The sequence below is a fragment of the Polypterus senegalus genome, chromosome 5 (genome assembly GCF_016835505.1).
Source record: "Polypterus senegalus isolate Bchr_013 chromosome 5, ASM1683550v1, whole genome shotgun sequence".
NCBI lineage: Eukaryota > Metazoa > Chordata > Cladistia > Polypteriformes > Polypteridae > Polypterus > Polypterus senegalus.
Window position 1 is genome coordinate 23389202 of NC_053158.1, and position 19503 is coordinate 23408704.

Consider the following 19503-nt stretch of genomic DNA (forward strand, 5'->3'; position numbering starts at 1 on the left):
AAAGGCAGTCACACAGCACACACAGCTCCAGGGTTCACAGTGCATATAAAGTGTATAAGGTCAATGAGGTAGAAATGAAACGTCAATGACTAAAAGAATAAGAAAGGAAAGCGTGGAGAAAAGAGACCCAAAGGCGGTGGAGAGAAAAAAAAAATCATTTCAAAGAAAACACAATTCGGTCAGGTGTATATTTATGATGACGGAGAAACGATCAGAACGCAAGCAGCAGACACACAAAGTAGGAAAAATGACAGCGGCTGTAAAGGCTTTAAAAAGATCGAAGGGCAGCGCGACAGCAGCAACCCCCCTCAAGATACCCGGGGCCATAAATAAAGGACAAATATTGTATTTAGAACTTCACGCGAGACCAGGCAGTGAGCCATCATTTAAAACAAGTCCACAGAGCTCTAACCCTGGCAGTTGTTGGATTGCATCTGTCGGACAACCATTATGTGCTCCCAGCTCTTAAAACAACGACAAGAGACCAGCAAAACGTGCACCTCGCCAGCAGCAGGAAGACGGCAGATGATGCGACGGCATATCCTTAGTCAGCTGCCCTTCCCCTTCACAACGCGAGCAGCTTTATACGTCTGGCGAGAAAGATGTAACCACGCCCGGGGCCGAAAATAAAAGACAAGTATTGTTTTTACAAAGTTTTTTAAAGTAAAAGTAAAAAAAAAAATTACAAAGGTTTTTAAAGTAAAAGTAAAAATAATGCATATGTAACAATTCCCAAGAAAATAACAATCTCTTTAAATTGTATATTGCCCGCCTAAGGTAAAGTCATCCCTGATGGATCCGGATCCAAGAAATCGTGGGAAAGAGGGGTCCTTTCATCGGATTAGCGCTACTTCAGATGTGGAATGGCAAAATAGGGGAGGCAGCTTGATGAATGAGGTCTCCAGGACTCTAAACAAATCAAATTCATACTATGTGATATCATCTAATGTGAAGTTCTACTCCGTACTTCTCTATTTTTATACTGTACTGAGAATTTATTCTGTTCTGTGTATTGTACTGTATTGTATTGACACCCACTGCACGCCCAACCTACCTGGAAAGGGGTCTCTCTTTGAACTGCCTTTCCAAAGGTTTCTTTCATTTTTTCCCTACAAGGGTTTTTTCTTTGGGAGTTTTTTCTGGTCTTCTTAGAGGGTCAAGGCTGGGGGGCTGTCAAGAGGCAGGGCCTGTTAAAGCCCATTGTAGCACTTCTTGCGTGATTTTGGGCTACACAAAAATAAATTGTATTGTATATCCGGTAAACCAAACATGGGGGTTGGCGAGCGAAGCAAGCAGGGGGCAGAGCCCCCTACTTATACAGATAAAACTTTTAACTTCATTTAAATAATCTGTATTGTTAATAATTAAACATGTGAGGACACAGTGCCACAGCGCTAGCTAGTTCACGGATTGATCCTACATCGTGCTGTATTCTTGCTGAGCGTGGCGCGACACTGGAAAGATAGATGGATAGAATAATTAAACACGTACTATGAAGATATTTCAATGTTCCTTAAAAGGTTTGCAGAATCGTCGTTGTAAGCTTACAGATGGCTTAATGTCTATTACAGGGCTGATTGTGTGGCGATTGGGTATTTGGAGAAAGAAAAGTAAGGACAGGAATTGGAGGTTAGCACATTTGAAAGAGACAGTACTGCTGAAATAATTTCATCGAAGGTTGCGCACAATCACTGCTCCACCATGTTCCCATGTTTAATAACACTCCTATCATCATGAAAATGATATCACGTATACATCTCAGTATTTTAATTATTCAGAGAGCTGTAATATTACGAATGTAAAGGAGTCTGTGTCCTGTTGGAAAAAGAGAAAGCCCGGAAGCGTGATTAATATACATAGAGCACATAGAAGATCAAATACAAAATAAAGCATTTAACGTGCTACTTTAGTTACGATGGGATTTGAGAAACTAGTAAGTTAAACGATTTTAGGATGAAGTTTATGATATTCTACTTTAATGACAAAATTAATGATTAAAGTGGAAATTTCGAGTTTAAAGTTGGCATTTCGTGCTTTTCTCCTACTGTGTGCCTTTTTTTTTCCTCTGTACCCTAATAAGCTTTCATATGACACTCAGGCAGTGGGCTACGACTCGCCTTTTCACGGTGACTTTGATATCTGAGTTCTTTTTTTATTTCAGGCACTGTGCGACTTTGTGAACTTGAGCTTTCGAGTTTCTCCGACACTCTGTCACTCCATCAACTTCCTTTTGTTGTGTATACCACTGTTTAAACCAATAAATAGTAAGTTTTTCCTTTGCCTCCACTTGGTATTTGCTGAAATTCTTATATTTCCCCCCGTGCTTTTCCCATTGTCTTTTCACAGAAGGCTGAGCTTAAGGGCGATTTATATTGATTTGCATATTCAAAGAGGCGTAATTCTGGGAGGAGTTGGGGTGGGACAGCAGGTACATGCACAAGCTTTACTTTTCACGCTGATCGGGATTTATGTGGCGGAAGAATGTGGAAGTTTGTGTACGCACAGATTCCTGCATCTGGATTTTTCTGTGCACACGCACATTCCCGCTTTTGTGCTTACGCCATGTTATAGTGTGAGTTCTACGCACAGCGTTATACATGAGGCCCTAGGCCTTTAATTACCTCTTGGGCACAGTCATCAGGCGATGACAGCGGAGAGAGTGTCGACCTCAGTGAGAGGTTTGATTACCTCGGCAGAGACGTTCATGTCTCTGGTGACTCTTCCTACGAAGTGAGCAGACAGATTGGGAGAGCATGGGGGTGCATGTGGTTACTGGAAAGGGGTGTATGGCGCTCCTGATACCTATTCAAAAGGACAAAGGTCCAAGTCTTTACAGTCCTGGTGCTCCCTGTTTTGCTTTAAGGTTGCGAGACATAAACAAGATGAAGACTGGACTCCTACGGTACTGTGTCGCTTCAGAGAATCCTTGGGTACCGCTGGTTTGACTTTGTGTCGATTGAGCAGTTGCTCATGGAGCCCCAAATGAGGCACATTACCTGCATTGTGAGGGAATGTCAGTTACGGCACTACGGCCATGTGGCGCGATTCCCAGAGGATGATTCAGCTCACAGGACCCTCATTGATGAGGACCCGAGTGGCTGGATCAGGCCAAGGGGACACCCACATAACACATGGCTGCAGCAGATAGAGAGTCATTTCCAGAGGGTGAGACTGAAGTGTGTGTCTGCCCTATGAGTTGCCAACCAGGATCCCAAGCCATTTCATTATGTGGTGGGTACAGCAACATGCTGTACTAGAGGATGCTCCCCAACCTGACCCGATTGGTGCAAATGCGTAAAAGTGAACTATAGCAAACATTCATCCATCCATTATCCAACCCCCTATATCCTAACACAGGGTCACCTGGAGCCAATCCCAGGGCACAAGGCAGGAACAAATCCCCAGGCAGGGCACACACACACACACATCCCAAGCACAATTAAGGATCACCAATGCACCTAACCTGCATGTCTTTGGACTGTGGGAGGAAACCGGAGTACCCGGAAGAAACCCACGCAGATACAAGGAGAACAGGCAAACTCCACACAGAGAGGACAGGGGAAGCGAACCTGGGTCTCCTAACTGTGAGGCAGCAGCACTACCCACTGCACCACCGTGCTGCCATATAGCAAACATTTTGTAAAAATATATTTAAATGTCCACACTGGTAGCTGGAAGTAGTTAAAAAATATTTATACAAATCAGCTTAATTCTGTGGATATTGTAACAGAAGCAATTAAAAGACATGGTATACTGATATAATTTAAACAAATATCTTACTTTAACACACAATTTAAGCCATTTCACTCACTTTATACTGCTAACCCTTTGAAAAGGCTGGAATGCAAATATACTCTACATCAGGGGTGGACAATGTCGTCCCAGAGGGCCTCACTGGCTACAGGCTTTCATTCCAACCCAACCAATCCTTGCCAGTCTCGCACCATATTTCATTTTATGGACTGTTAGTCTGCAATGTAAAGTTCTTGTAGAATTTTTCCTCTCCAATGATATCATTCAAATGATTTGAAGCCCAAAGCAGATAATTTTCAGTCTATCACATTTTCTACTACATGTTTTATTAAATCACACAGTGCATGATGAACCCACAAACACAGATGCCAATGAAAACAAACTGGATGGAGAACTGTTGGCTGCTTTGTTTGTCATTTACATTTTATTGCTAATAAGGAGCCATTAAAACAATGAATGCAGCCATTTAAGACTGAAATTAGCAATTGAGGGTGGGGAACCTTAACAAGCAAGACCACTAAAAATGAAGCATCAAAATGTCACTTAAGCAATAAGTGCTTCATCAGCAATAATTAACTTCTCATTAGATAGATACTTTATTAATCCCAAGGGGAAATTCACATTAAGAAACTGAATAAAAGTGTACTCTTCCAAGTGAATTCTCAAGCATATGATATTAGATTAGACACCCTACCTTTTATCATTGCAGAACAGTTTAAATATCTTGGGGTAAACATCACAAGTAAACATAAAGCTCTTTATCAACAAATTTTTTCCGTCTGCATGGAAAAACTTAAGCAAGACTTGCATAGATGGTCAACCCTTCATCTTACTCTAGCTGGAAGAATTAACACTGTTATGATGAATATTCTTCCTAAGCTTCTTTTTTATTTCAAAGCATTCCAAAATACATCAGTAAATCATTTATTAAGCAATTAGATTCAACAATAACCCCATTTATTTGGAACTCAAAACATCCACATATCCAAAGAGCGACCCTACAAAGACCTAAGGCAGAAGGTGGCATGGCTCTACCCAACTTTCAGTTTTATTACTGGGCAGCAAACATACAAGCTATAAAAACCTGGACACAAATAGATGAACATACACAGGCCTGGTCCACAATAGAAGTAAAATCCTGCAGTACTTCTTTATATTCCCTGCTTTGTGCCTCAATAAATGCAAGTTATCGGCAATATACTGATAACCCAATTGTGCTTCACTCACTCAGAATATAGAACCAATGTAGAAAGCATTTTAAGATGGAGAAGCTTTTATCTGTGGCACCTCTGCAAGAGAACCACCTCTTTCAACCTTCGCAAACATATGCAGTTTTTAATATCTGAAAAACATTTGGGAGTAACTTGCTTAGAGATCTTTATATAGACAACATCTTTTCATCCTATGAACAACTAAATTCCAAATTTAACATTCCAGCTACACATTTCTTTCACTATCTTCAAATTAGGAAATTTGTTAAACAGAACCTGCCCGATTTTCCTCTTCTTGTACCCTCGTCCATGCTGGTTAAAATATTGCTCAATTTCAAGGACTTAGACACCATCTCTGCAATATATAAAATTATTTTACAGCCTCTCCCTTTCAAAGGTCCAAGAGGACACTGGGAAAAAGATCTCTCACTCAACATATCAGAAAAGGAATGGAAAGTAGCAATGCAGAGAATTCACTCAAGCACCATATGCACAAAGCATACAATTATTCAACTAAAAATTATATATCGAGCAAATTTGTCTCGTCTAAAACTCTCCAAAATGTTTCCAGGGCATGATCCAACCTGCAAACGCTGCAATCAAGTCCCAGCCTCACTGTGTCACATGTTTTGGGCCTGCACCAAATTAACATCATTCTGGAGCAAAATTTTTAATTACCTTTAAGACAGCTTTGGTGTCACAATCCCTCCTAACCCATTAACAGTTGTGCTTGGGGTTCTTCCAGATGGGTTAAAAGTGGAGAAGGACAAACAGTGATTGCATTCACTACACTTTTGGCACTCAGTCTTATTTTGCTAAACTGGAAGAATCCTAACTCTCCTCTTTTAAGTCAGTGGGAAACCGATGTGTGATACTATTTGAAATTGGAAAAAATCAAATACTCAGAGGATCTGTACAGATTTTTTTCAAAACATGGCAGAATCTAATCAATAATATTTTAGAATAAGCTCTCAAAGAACCGAGGAAGCAATTATTTCCGCATTTCTTTTTCTTCTCCATTCATCTCTATTGGCCTATCAAACTCATCAATTTAGGTATGTTTTACAAGCATTAAGCTTTACCCCGTTGACTATGCTCTCTCTCACGGGTGGGGGTCAACATGTTCTCAATCCTATTTTTTGTAAAAATTGTCTTCAAATCTTATCATAATTTTAAGAATATTGCTTAATTCCATATACCAAGGTAGATTGTGAGGAGGAGGATGAGGAAGAGGAGGTGTTGTCATTTCATTTCATTTGACATTGTGATTCAGCTGCATTTTTAGACATATTTGTTGAGCCAGTTTATCATATCAGTCCTTGCCTCTTCAATGAAAGGTTTATCCTGAGGATTGATATCTTCTCTCTTCCGATGGGCAAATCCATGCGTCTGACCCGGAAAAACTTTGACTATAAAATCAACAGGACATTTTTGTTTTAGGTTCTCTTCTAGGGATGCAACCTGGGCAGACAGGAAAGAGAAACTCATTATTAATGCCATTTACATACAGACAATCTCAGAAGTACGTACACAATTAGTGCTATTAAAAGTAGAAGAAAAAAAAGCAAAACTTTACCCACTTATTAGGTCTGTTTTACTGACACTCCAGGATGTGACAATTTCAGTGGCAAAAGAAAATCATGTTTCATAACTGTGCTGAGTAAATGTCCTTACATTTAAAATTAGTCAGAAAAACGGATAATCTCTTATGATTAATTATCACTTTTGGCTCTCACTCCCTTACACTTACCAGTCCAATACACTTTTATCAATATTGAGTCAACACTGGCAAAGTGTTATCAAGATGTAAGCCTTGTCTCAATGTTAACCAGCATGCAACCTGCCAGCCAGTCTGAGGGCATACCAATGGACAATACTGGAGCGAACTTTACAGTATATTTTTAGATACTTTTGTGGAGTTGGCAAAGGAATGGAGCTCCTCACTATGGAGGAATATTTTAGACAAAACTAATTAAATAAATATGCAAATAATAAAAAGTATTGTGACATGTGACAATAAATAAAACACAATGATATGTGAGTACAAATAATTAAATGTGCCATTAATAATATGCTTTTTGTTGCTTATTTTTATTTATTTACTAGCTGAAATACCTAATTAAAAAAAAAACACAACTTTAAAAATAAATGAACAAATAATGAAGACTCACTAATGTGATTGTATTGCTTACTGAAGTGCCTTGTTATATATAATGTTTTTGTTTTTCCATCTTTAGCCAATATATAAAGGTTCTTAGGACTTTGTACCCTTGAACAGGCCACATAAAGTTGTCCATGTGAGGAAGAAGCCGTATCCAAATTGATTCCAGCAATGTTCAATGACTGTCCACACATTCCGAGCGTCAAGTAGATGATAACAGACATACAAGACCGAATCTCCAATTAGTCTATTCCAATTGAAATTCTTTTACAATCAATTAAATGTTAAATATTTGACCTATAGAAATAAATATTATAAGTTAAATATCATAGCTATATTTGGTCTATACCTTACCTTTGATTTTGAGTTCTTGTTATTTTTTTGTTAATGAACATATTAAAAAAAATCCTATTTCCTTTTTACGAAAAAATTGTAACACCAACACATTAGCTACGATGTTGCGAAACAAATCACATTTAGTTCATTAATGAATAAACACAAATTGCAAAGAAAGACGCTGAATCCACAAAAAAATCTAGGGTGTTTATGGTAAATAAAAATAAAATTGCTTACTTATATATACTTAATATAATAGATAGTCCATTTTAATCAAAATATAATTGCGGAATACGTTCAAAGTAGTGTTAAAACGATGGGAAAAGCGAAGCCTTTTTTAAAAGTTTATAGACAGATTAACTTTTGTTTTGTGGTGTAGTAATAATTTTTTACAGGCAGAATTTTTGGTGACGTAAAAAAAAGTCAATTAAATTAATATTATTATTAGGTTGATTTAATTCTATTACCACCTCAACATTGTTACAATAAGAATAATGAAAGATGAAAATATAGTTAACAAAAACAAACATTAAACAACAAACAAATAATACTACGGATTTTTCATGATAAAACTGTCGGTTGCTTTTGCGGAGCACACCAGAAACATTCTGAGCGTCAACTGGATGACAACATACATACATACAAGACCGCAAGATTGTTGCAGTCTGCTTTATATACGAGATATGGCTGCTCGAGTCACAAAGGCAGAATGAGTTCCAAAAATAGTTGGGATGCAAACCCCGCCAACTCTTATTTAATTTCAAAAGCAAAAGGCGGGTGCGGTGGCACTCAAACATAAAGAATGCTGGCAGTCACCTCCAGTTCGCCCTCTGGTAGTCGATCCGAGTGTCAACTGGATGATAACATGCATAGAAGACCGCAAGATCACCAGAAGGGGGTGGGTTAGGGTTGATTTCACCCTACGGTATTTTTAGTTGACTAATGAGAAACGTGTACCAAGTTTCATGAAAATCGATCCAGCCATTCAGAAGTGATGCTGGAACATACATACATACACACAATGACTTTTATAAATATAGATTTATTTCTTCATTTGCTTATTTCAGTACACTGTCCTGAAAGTAAAATATGGCTTGAAATGAAATCTACCATTTTCATCTGTAAATGTTGAGAGGACAGGCTTCAGTGAGACCTGTAGCTATTATGCAACAGTAGAATCAAAATGTGAATTTGCTTTATTGGCCAGGTTCACTAATGTGTACTAAGAATGTATCTTGATAGCATTGGTACAACATACCAAGGACAATACAGAATACAAAAGATAAATATAAGAAGATAAAATATGAAATGATAAAATATAATGCAGCATACAAGAGCAATACAAAAAAATAAAGAGACAGTAAGATTAAAATGCCCAGGCAGTCTAGTGTGCAGGTATACATAGATTTGGAGTAGAAGCTCAGACCTGATTACTAAGAATAACTGCACATGGAAAAATCAACTGTTTAGGTGACATGATGTTTTAGCTTTCACTGCATAAAGGTGTTTGCTGGGGGAAGTCTTTGGAATATGTGATGCCCAAGGCGAGTGAGTCGGATCAGCAGTGATCTTTGCGGCCCTCTTCCTTACCCTGGATTGATATAGGACTTTACGTTACAGCCTATGATCCTTACACCAGCTTTGATGTTGCGGTGCAGATTTGCCTTAATCTGAACAGAGGAGAGGCAGAACCAAACCAGACAGTTGTAGATGAATTCATAATTGACTCTATGATGGCTGTGCAAAATTGGACCAATATTGTTTGAGGGAGATTGAATTTCTTCAACTGACACAAAATGAATATTCTCTGAATGCCTTCCTTAATAATGCATGTGATGTTATTGTCCCACAGTGCCTAGAAACTTAAATGATTCTGTCATCCCAATGGCTGCGCCATTTATAGGAAGTGATAGGTGAACAGGTAACGGTTTCCTGGAATCTATGATCATCTAGATTATATCCAAAAAGAATACAGCATCATATTTTATGTTCTCACAGTTACATCTGCCATAAAAAGTAATAAAAAGTCTGCAACATTATTTGCTGATTGAGAAGACCTAAATGGGGTTGTTTGGAAATTATGTATAATGCCATGTATCATGAAAGAAAGCATACTAAAGAAAGAATCTCACATCAACCCTGAAGCATGATCATGAAGTGCTTATGATTTGGGCTTGGTTTTGCCCCAACAAGACATGAATACCTCCCTATACCAGAGTATTTTAAAAGAAAATGTGAAACCATCTCAATGAGAGCTGAAAGTCTGGCTGAAACAGAAACATAGCGATAATCTTAAGCACACCAGCAAATCAACCAAAAACTGTCTGAAAAAGAAACTAATCAATCGTCTGGAATTGCCAAATTAAAGAAAGTCCACACCTCAGTCCTGTTCTGATATTGTGGAAAGAACTTAAGAGAGCTATACACAAACAAACTGCATCAAACATCAAGGCACTGAAGCAGTGTTATAAGAAGTAGCAGGACAAAACATCTCCATTATGAGGTAAGACAGAGATCAGTGTTACATGATGTTAATTCCAGAGAACAGCAGCTGACCTGGTCAAGTGGAATAACCTGGTCATTTTCTGCAAAAATAAACAATGTCGGGCTTTTCAGGTCATATCTTCCTTCTCCTTCCCGCACTATCCCTGAAAAACAAAATGTTTAATATAGAAGGTGCAATGTAAAAGTAGTAATCCAAGTTAATCGAAGAACAAATAAATATGCAGACTATAATTACCATAATGTGAGACTCCAGCTTTTAGTTCAGGATACTGTAGAATCAGATGATGAGTAGCAACTCCACCCCAACAAAATCCAATAACAGCAATCCTCTTAGCATTGCAGTGGTCTTTTAAAAACTTCAGCACCACATCCACTTCTCTGAAATGCAGGAAAAGTAATGTGAAACGAATATTAAACACTCTCAACAGTCTGCACAGTCAGAGCAGTCACAATTTGTTACTTGTAATGCTTACAATACAAAGATGGAATTCAGGGAGGCTTATAAATACACACGTTCTTTACCTTTTATCTTGCTAGAGATTTCTCAGTAATCTTACTGTTCAACTATGAGAACTGCTAAATTAACTGTTACCAGGTGGGAAGTGCATAATTTGTAGCTTTCTTTTACAACAGATTTGTTAAATATTACAAGCTTTCTCAACCTACTTGTTAATTTTTGTAGGATCCTTGTCTGCTCGCCACTTTTCAAACTGTGACCAGTCATTTGTAGGTTTCCATGGTTCCTTTCCAAGATAAAAATCTGGACAGATGGCCCTACGGTAACAGGGAAAGTGTAGACAATATTTAGAATTTAAAAACATATTCTCTTTACTGAAATGTAATTGCAGTACTTATATGTACAGGGAGTCCTTGAGTTACAATGTCTCAACATATGACGTTTCGAGTTTACAACGCTCACTCCCATAAAAACTTAAAAAAATTGAGACATGAGTGTTTTGGCTTATGCCATTAGCATCGTACTTACAGACTACGTGGGTAAACTAGTTTGATTGTGCACAGCGGAAGAATACACAGTAATGCAGCGTATGAGTGAGGGAGTTGGCAAACTAGTTTTGTTGCATGCGGAGGAAGTGTTCTATTTGTGTGGCTTTATTTGCCGACTTTGTGGCCCTTATCATGGCTCCTAAATGAAAGTCAGAGTCTTCAGATGGTAGTGCTTCAAAGAAGACGAAAGCCATCATGATGGAAGTGAAATTAGACATTGTAAAGAGATCAGAAGGAATAAAGGAATTTTTTTTACACACATTTTTGTCATTTTTTCTGTTACTACAATACAGTGTACAGTACAGTATATTTATGTCCTTTTCCTTTTTCTGTGGCTTAGTTGTGTTTTTATGTTCTAGATTATGATTTTGCAAATGTGTTAGGGATAGGTAAGTGACTCAGGCTAGGGTGTGTTTCGACTTACACCTGTAAGATATGGCCGGCTATGTATCCCGGCCAATACCTCCAGGCCGCCAGATGGAGCTCTCCTTGCAGCGTAGAGGTGCCCTACTGGATACCATGGGGGCTGCCAGGAGTCGCTGCAGGAAGGCCCAGGGACTATTTTCCCTACACTCCGGAAGTACGTCCCACTCACATGGACAGAAGAAATGACGTGCTTCCGGGATGAAGAAGAGAAGTTTTACCTGACCCAGAAGTGATAGAAAGTCACATGGACTGAGGGACAAACACTTCCGGGTCAAGGAATATAAAAGGACTGTGGGAACTCCCAGGCAATGAGCTGAGTTGGGAGGCAGGGTGGCTAAGCGTCTGGGAGTTTGGAGGAATTGTTATTATTGTTATTGGAGTATTTGGGAGTGGAGGGTGCTTTGTGCACATTAGTGTTATAATAAATTTCAGTATTGGACTTTTACCTGGTGTCTGAGGGTGCAAGGGTGCGAGGAAAGCACCTAATCCATTACAACCAAAATTTGGGTTATATCATTGTTGTAGGAACGGAACTGTGTTGTAGCCCGAGGACCCCCTGTAGTTTTACAAACAGTAGCATTTATATTCCTCTTCCCTCCATCTTCTAACTGTAGTGTGCTCTTTAGTAATACTATGAGTAGTAGTGGGGTTTAGTTGAGTATCACCTTCCTTTAGCTTCAATCTTCAAGCAAAATCACCAAATCATCTTCAAAGGCCATGCGTTACAGATAACTTCCATTCCTCAGTGACATATACAACTACGCACTACAGTATGTGCTACACGTGTTTTATTCAAGAGTGCTTGCTGGCGACATGCAGAGGAAAGCTGACCACACTGGCTCTTAGGTGCCTACTGTATGAACAGAAAGAAGCAAGTCTTCTAAGTATGGACTGAAGGTGAATTTTAGAAACTATAGCCTTGTACTGAATGAATTATGATTCCAAAATTGAATAGCTAAATGCACAGAATTTTTGTTTGGGAACATTGTGATTTAGGGTTGTCAGAATGAATATCACTATTCGAATGTAAAAGAACAGTCTTTTACTTTGCCTTGCACTAATTATGGCATCATTTTGTTACAGATGCGTTATGCCACAGTACTGCATTTTGCTGGTTTGTATATCACCTCCATTATCAGTGTTTTTATCATTTTCAATTTTTAGTTTGCATTGTTCTTTATAAAACAGACAGAATTTTCTATCGCACTGCTCTGCGTTTTGATTAACGGGTGTACTAAAAACAGATTGTAAGCACTTAACCAGCACTTTAAAAGCATTGTTTTGCTCCCGATTACATTCTGTTTCACACTTGAACTTGAGATTCCTGATTTTCTGTTTAACTCCATTAAGCACTCATCATATCAAACAAAAATTTGTTTTCCTTTCTTATTAAACATAATATGAAATAAATAGGCAGCACGATGGCGTAGTGGTAGCGCTGCTGCCTCGCAGTAAGGAGACCTGGGTTTGCTTCCCAGGTCCTCCCTGCATGGAGTTTGCATGTTCTCCCCGTGTCTCCATGGGTTTCCTCCCACAGTCCAAAGACATGCAGGTTAGGTGCACTGGCGATCCTAAATTGTCCCTGGTGTGTGTGCACGCCCTGCCCGGGTTTGTTTCCTGCCCTGTGTTGGCTGGGATTGGCTCCAGAAGACCCCCGTGACCCTGTAGTTAGGATATAGTGGGTTGGATAATGGATGGATAGAATAAACATAAAAATCCTATTTCAGTTAACCTAATATTTTAGGTTGTTCGTGTGCTGTGTGGGAGGGGCCATTTGTATATTCTTCCGGTTGAGCTTTCCAGCGTGCTGGCTTTCCAACTGCCAAAAAAGAAGAACATTTTCCCGAGTGGAGTGGACTTGGCTATACAGATCTAGTCATTTCAAGCAGCAGACTTTTATAACGGAGGATTTCTGGTAAGTAACCCTATTTCTCAACTGTTAATTTTAAGTATAAGAACTCATATAAAACATACTTTCAAGAAAGCTGTAGAAACATTTACTAATGTTTTGTTGTACATTTAACATTTACACTGCAAAATGCTTGTGTATTTGCACTAGATTTTAAAATAAATGTAAATAGTACAGCATTGGAATGTCTTATGTTTATAATATTTCTAATAGCATAAAAACAGGTTACGACCAATAAACCATTTTAAATTGTAACAACTTAAAAAATAGATTTACTTCAGTATAAAACAAGTGAATTACACCCAATCACTCTAAATGATTTGCCTCAACCTAAAAATTGAGGGTTCAATAAAATAAAAAGAATTATATTGGTTCAGATTGGAAATATTAAATGTGAATCATTACCTTAATTATTTTAAGTTGAATGAAGGTTATACTTTTTTAAGTGTGACGAGAGGCTGCCGGTTCGAATCCCTGTCAATGCCAAAAGAGATCCTACTCTGCTGGGTCCTTGATCAAGGCCCTTAACCTGCAATGGCTCCGGGGTGCTGTACAATGGCTGACCCTGCGCTCTAATCCCAAGGGGTATGCGAAAACTAACAAATTCCTAATACAATAAATTGTATAAGGCGAAATAAAGAACAAAAAAAAAGCAAAATAATCCATGGACGTTTTACATAATTTCGTTGAATAGGACTCTTACTTCTCAGACTGCAAGTTTGATGCAAGTGATCTGGAGATGGGCTACCGGCAACATCTGATCGGTCCTCTACAGTAGCATTTGCCTGGGAGGACCACCACTTATGATGACAAGAGGTACAAACCAGACTGTGTCACACTGAGACCACTACCCCTGCCTTCCTGCTGTGATGCCGAACATGCGCCAACAACAGCCATAGCACATAGCAACAGACATTTTATGCTGAACTATGTGTGAAACCATTGCTTTGTCTGCTTTACAGAAAACTTGAGTTTTTTGGAAAAATAATTCAGTCCTCAAAGAGTTAAAAAGGCCAATGGCCCAGTGCTAGATTCCCCTTTTGGCATAGATCCAGACCTGGAGGAGTGGTACAGAGTGCACACAGCTTGGTTCAAGGCCAGTTTCTAATGAACAGTGATAATTTATCCTGATCTGAAGACAAGATAAAGCCTGCACCTTTGAACATTCAAAGCAGAATTGACATGGCCCAAAAATCAGGTTTGACCTACTGTGACTTTTTGTGTTATAAAATGCTATGCACTTATCGTGAAGCTGATTTAAAATGAAATTCAGAAAGTTAGTTGAGTAATAGTCAAGATTATGCCTGGTACAGGTCATAGAAGAACTTTAGAGCTGCCTGATAGTAAGAAAATCTTGTTTCTTGAATACATTGGGCAATGCAGACAAAAAGATGGAAAACAGAGAAATAAAGTTTCACATGCATTTGTAAGAAGGTGTCACGTGAAAACGCAGGTTTTCAACAAAAAATATTTGTAATCTGAAGAAGTAATTAAATATACAGTAAAAGACCCCTGAGGCAAAACCATGAAACTAAATCTATCTCTGAAAATGAAGAGCACTATACAAAAGTTGTATTGTACTATATTGAAACCCCCAAAAATTAAAAGAAAAAACAGGACTCACGTGTATCCATTTACAGCAAGAATATCAACCATGTATCTAGTATTAGGAAGTTGAAATCCAAAAATATCCTGTATTACAATTACAGCTTTTTCTGTGTCAGCGGAAGGTTTTGTAATATAAGCTTGGACATGCTCAATCTGTATTTCCTTTCCTAGACCACCATACTCGATTCTGTCTCCGATGTCACAAGGGCAAGGATTTGCTTCATTTGCCATCTGAAATGAAAATTTAACAGTCCATATAAAAACAGAGATGTGTGCTCTAATGCAGTATTCTCCCCAAGTCTGCATGTAGCTCTCAGTTCATCATTAAAAACAAAAATGAAGGAGCTTGTTATTGACTTTAAAAAAAACAAAACTGACATCCAGCCATTCATCATTGGCAGGGTCTGTTTGGAGAGGGTACCAGTGTTCAGGTTTCTGGGCATTGAGCTGGAGGATGACCTGACCTGGACTGCAAACACCAAGGAGCTACTGAAGAAGGCGCAGCAGAGACTGTATTTTCTGAGAATCCTCAGAAATAACCATTTCCCCAAAAATCTGCTCCTTTCCTTTTATCACTGTTCCATTAAGAGTGTGCTCACGTATGGACTGTATGTGTGGTACAGCAGCTGCACTTCCTCAGAAAGAAGAGCGCTCCACAGGGTCGTCAGGACAGCAGAGAGAACAATTGGCTGTACCCTTCCCACTCTGGAACAAATCTACACCTCCCAATGCTGCAAAAAAACAATAGACATTTTACAGGATTCATCACATCACGGTCATTGCCTCTTTCAGCTTTTGCCATCGGGCAAAAGATACAGAGCAGTGAAAACCAGGACAAACCGCCTTAAAAACACCTTTTATCCAAAAGCAATCATGGCCCTGAACTCAAATAAAACTGCTCCATATCATTCTCTAAATGTGCAATATAAACCTTAAGTCAACTAGTGTAATTTGTACATTTAACCAGTGCAATCTGTATATATGACAAGTGTAATTTGTATATATTTGTAATGTACTTTTATTACTATTCCTTTTCTTGTTTTTTAACTCTTATGCCTTACAATTCCATTGATCTTTTGTAAAAGTGACAATGACAATAAAGATTTATCTCTTATCTCTCTCTTATCATTAAGGTCATGTACACTTGGTAGCCCAGCACATTATACTATAAATGCAAGTATCATATGAGTAAAATCAAAAAATCAACACAAATATAAAACATGGTATTAAACTATTGAGAAACACCAGGCAATACTAGTTACTATGTTGTTTATTTGTTCAGACCAAAGTGTGGGGGTGTGTGTTTATTTCTTTACTTACTTTAGTGTGATGCTGAGGTGTCACCCGTTGCAGGGACGCATTAGGGTCCTAATTTGGGATCCTGAGGTGGTTCATCATATGGTGGGTGCAGCAACATGCTGTATCAGTGCATGCTCCTAACCCCTCTCTCTCTCTCTTACTTATCTACCGATTTATGTATTTATTTATTTAAAGAGCTTCTGTGAAAAGCCAAATTTCCCCCTGGGGACAAATAAAATTCTATGTCATATACACACAAAACATACATGTACACACCACACATGAACACACACACAAATTAGGTAGTCACTTCTTTTACAAATATCTGCTCATTAAAACACATATCCTGCTAATCATGTGGCTGCAACTCAATATATGGTCAAAAGGTTTCAGCATTTTTCAACCACATGTTGGAATGGGCAATATGTGCATTCCAAATAATTTTTACCAAGGTACGATTGTTAGTACCAGGCGTGGCCGCTTCAGGGTTGCACAATGAGCTGCCCACCTGGGATTTGCAAACACTACAATCTCTAAGGGTATAAAGAGAAAGATTAGCTAAACAACAATATCTAGGGAACAGCAGTTGTGCGGAAGGAACATGCCTTGTTAACAAGCAGAAGACAGAGCAGAATAAACAGATTTATTCAACCTAAGTGAAAAGTTACAAACACCCAAACAACAGCATGACATAACAGTGGTGAGCGGAAGACCATCTCTGAACACACAAACACAAAAAAAATCAAACCATAATGAGAATGGTCAACAGGAATAAAAGAATACTCTGGGTCCTCTTCTGAATTGCTGGTCAGATATCCTCTATATGGAAGACACTTCTAGTAAAATGAAATGGAGCAATTTTGCAAACCATCAAAAGCCAAAATGGTTAACACTGTACTTAAGGCCACCATGTAGCACGTTTTAGCATGGTCATTTCTTTCCGATTGTCTTGATTTTATTATTTGAATTCAATTTCAATTCAAAAATGACAAATCAACAACACACACTGGATATGAACTTGAGAGGGTGCTAATTCCGGTCAACTTTCCAACAGACTACATACAGTACTCTGCTAATAACATGATATACAAGAACCGCACAAACCAATGGATGAACAACTAATGGGACATACATTTCTGAAACCAGCCTAATCCACTTCACGGTCACGCAGGGGTTGAGTGCAAACGGCGCAAGAACGGACAGGTGGGTGGACGAGTGCCCAGTCCATCGCAATTCCCACTAACAAAAGTCAGCTTGGAACGGCCAGTTAACACGATCTGCGCAACGACTTCAGGGACGTATAATGAGAATGTGCAGGTTGCGCGCGGTCAACTGCCTGGCAGGTGATTCAAAGTTCACATATTGGATCCGCGAACTAGCAAAGCTAACCGCAGCGCCACCGTCCCTTCCGATTGCCTAGCAGCATAGTAATTCTGCACAGTCATTCTTCTGAACTGCCTTAAAGTAGTTCCTTACAATGAATACGTTTCAGTTCATAAAAACCAGCGTTACTACATTGTATTCAAATCAGATGAAAGGCGTAGTCATAATGACTTTGAACTCGAGGAATGAAGAGTTTGCCACCACTGTTTGACTCCGATAAAGATTCGCTGGCACGTCACTTCACCTTACGGTCTGGTTACCGACAAATGCCAGACTGGGTAAATATACGAGGTAATCACGGAATCGTAGTACACCGCGTGGCAATGAATTTAAAAAACGGCTACGCTCCCTTTTTTTAACCAATAAGCAGTGCATTGGCATCTTCTAAACGGCTCTCGCCTCGTCTCACCTCACCTCGTATCCCAGTGTCGCTCCTTGCAGCTCGAGCCTCGGAGACTGAATCGTCACGCGGGTTTGTCTGTTTACAGCCGCGCTCTGCAGCCCGCCTCTGAAGACACGCGCGTCCACGTGACGTCCTCGGGAGCGCCGCACTCGTGGCAAAAAAGGAAAGTAACGGCTGGACTGCTGCTTGATTGTTAAATATGCTGCTTCACAGAAGAACCATGCCGGGTTCGGTCGTGGCGTGCAAGGTGAACGATATCTGTGTGTCAATACAGGTATTATTATTATTATTATTATTACCAGTAGTAGTAGTATACGTGGTATGAGGCGCTTCTGCCTCGTAGTAAGGAGTTCTGAGTTCAGTCCTCCCTATGTGAAGTTTACATGTTCTCCCCTTGTCTGCGTCGTTTTCCTCTGGATGTTTCGGTTTCTACCCACAGTCCAAAGACATGTTGGTTACTTGAGTTGACATCTCTACTTTGCCCCAAGTGTGTGTGTGTGTGTGTGTGTGTGTGTTTGCGGGGCCGCTAAGCACTTAAAAGATTTCGGTGCGCCCATATATGTCTAATTCAATAATAAACGGTAAAATACAATTTTATTTTTCGAAATGAAGCAAAACTTATAGCAAGATGGAAAATAATCTTTATTTTTGTATGCCTTCACATTATTTACCTCTTCCTTTTCCTATTTGCAAAGTCTTTAATCAGATCCTCAAAACTAATCTTAGGTAACACACCCGGTTCTGTATTTAGTAGAGATAAGGCATCCAGCCATATTTTTTATTATTGTATATATGTATGTCATTTTTTTTTCATTTAATGTGAGAGCCCCATTTTGTGGAACCTGGTTCTGTTGCACCATTTACAGTTTTGCACCATATGGTTCAGGGTCATTTCTGTGGTGCCTCCCTTCCCTTAAGACCCTAAGCACATACTTATTTTACTGAATGGTTAGTCTAGCTCTGTGTGTGTGTGCTTACCCTGTGATGGCCTGGTGCCATTTGTTCTGTGCTGCAGCCAGTGCACCCCTGGGGTGGATTAAGCAGGTTAGAAAATGACATGACGTGATGTTTATATTGCACCATTCTTACTTACACAACTTGTGCTTTACATAGAGAGTATTCTTTCTATATACATGAATGTTAATAGCTGGGCTAATCTACATTTCCAGAATGATGTACTCCCTTTTAACAAGAATGCAATAATCATTATGTCTGTTCATATCATTTTTTATTTATATGTATATTTTGCACATCTACCTAAACTGTTCAGGGTTGGTATTGCATGTGTAGGTGGGTTCACGTCAGATATGTTTGACACAAGTTCAGCTTTTGGAAAGCCATTGATTCTAATTTTTAAAAAACTTAGATTAAGCAAGATATGAATTGAATGCACCTCATGAAATGTTCATTTATTTCTTTAAAAGAAGGAAGTGTGCAAACTGAGACAGGATGAGAGAATTACACTTTTCAAAAAATTGGGTTCTAATTTTGTACATATAAACCA

The 19503-nt window shown here is 38.9% G+C and overlaps 1 protein-coding gene across 2 annotated transcripts; it reads right to left on the minus strand.

Moving 5' to 3' along the window:
- Positions 1 to 5952: 5952 nt before the first annotated feature.
- On the minus strand, positions 5953 to 18092 carry cmbl (carboxymethylenebutenolidase homolog (Pseudomonas)). 2 transcript variants are annotated; one of them, XM_039754377.1, is made up of 6 exons: positions 18011 to 18092; positions 14931 to 15145; positions 10633 to 10740; positions 10202 to 10344; positions 10018 to 10109; positions 5953 to 6425 (listed from the first exon to the last, which is right to left on the minus strand). In XM_039754377.1, exons 2-6 carry the CDS (start codon positions 15143 to 15145, stop codon positions 6246 to 6248), a joined length of 738 nt encoding a protein of 245 aa, XP_039610311.1. In that variant the 5' UTR covers positions 18011 to 18092; the 3' UTR covers positions 5953 to 6245. The 2 variants fall into 2 exon arrangements, with proteins under 2 accessions (XP_039610311.1, XP_039610312.1); XM_039754378.1 differs by having other exon boundaries at positions 18006 to 18083.
- Between the last annotated feature and the right edge of the window lie 1411 nt (positions 18093 to 19503).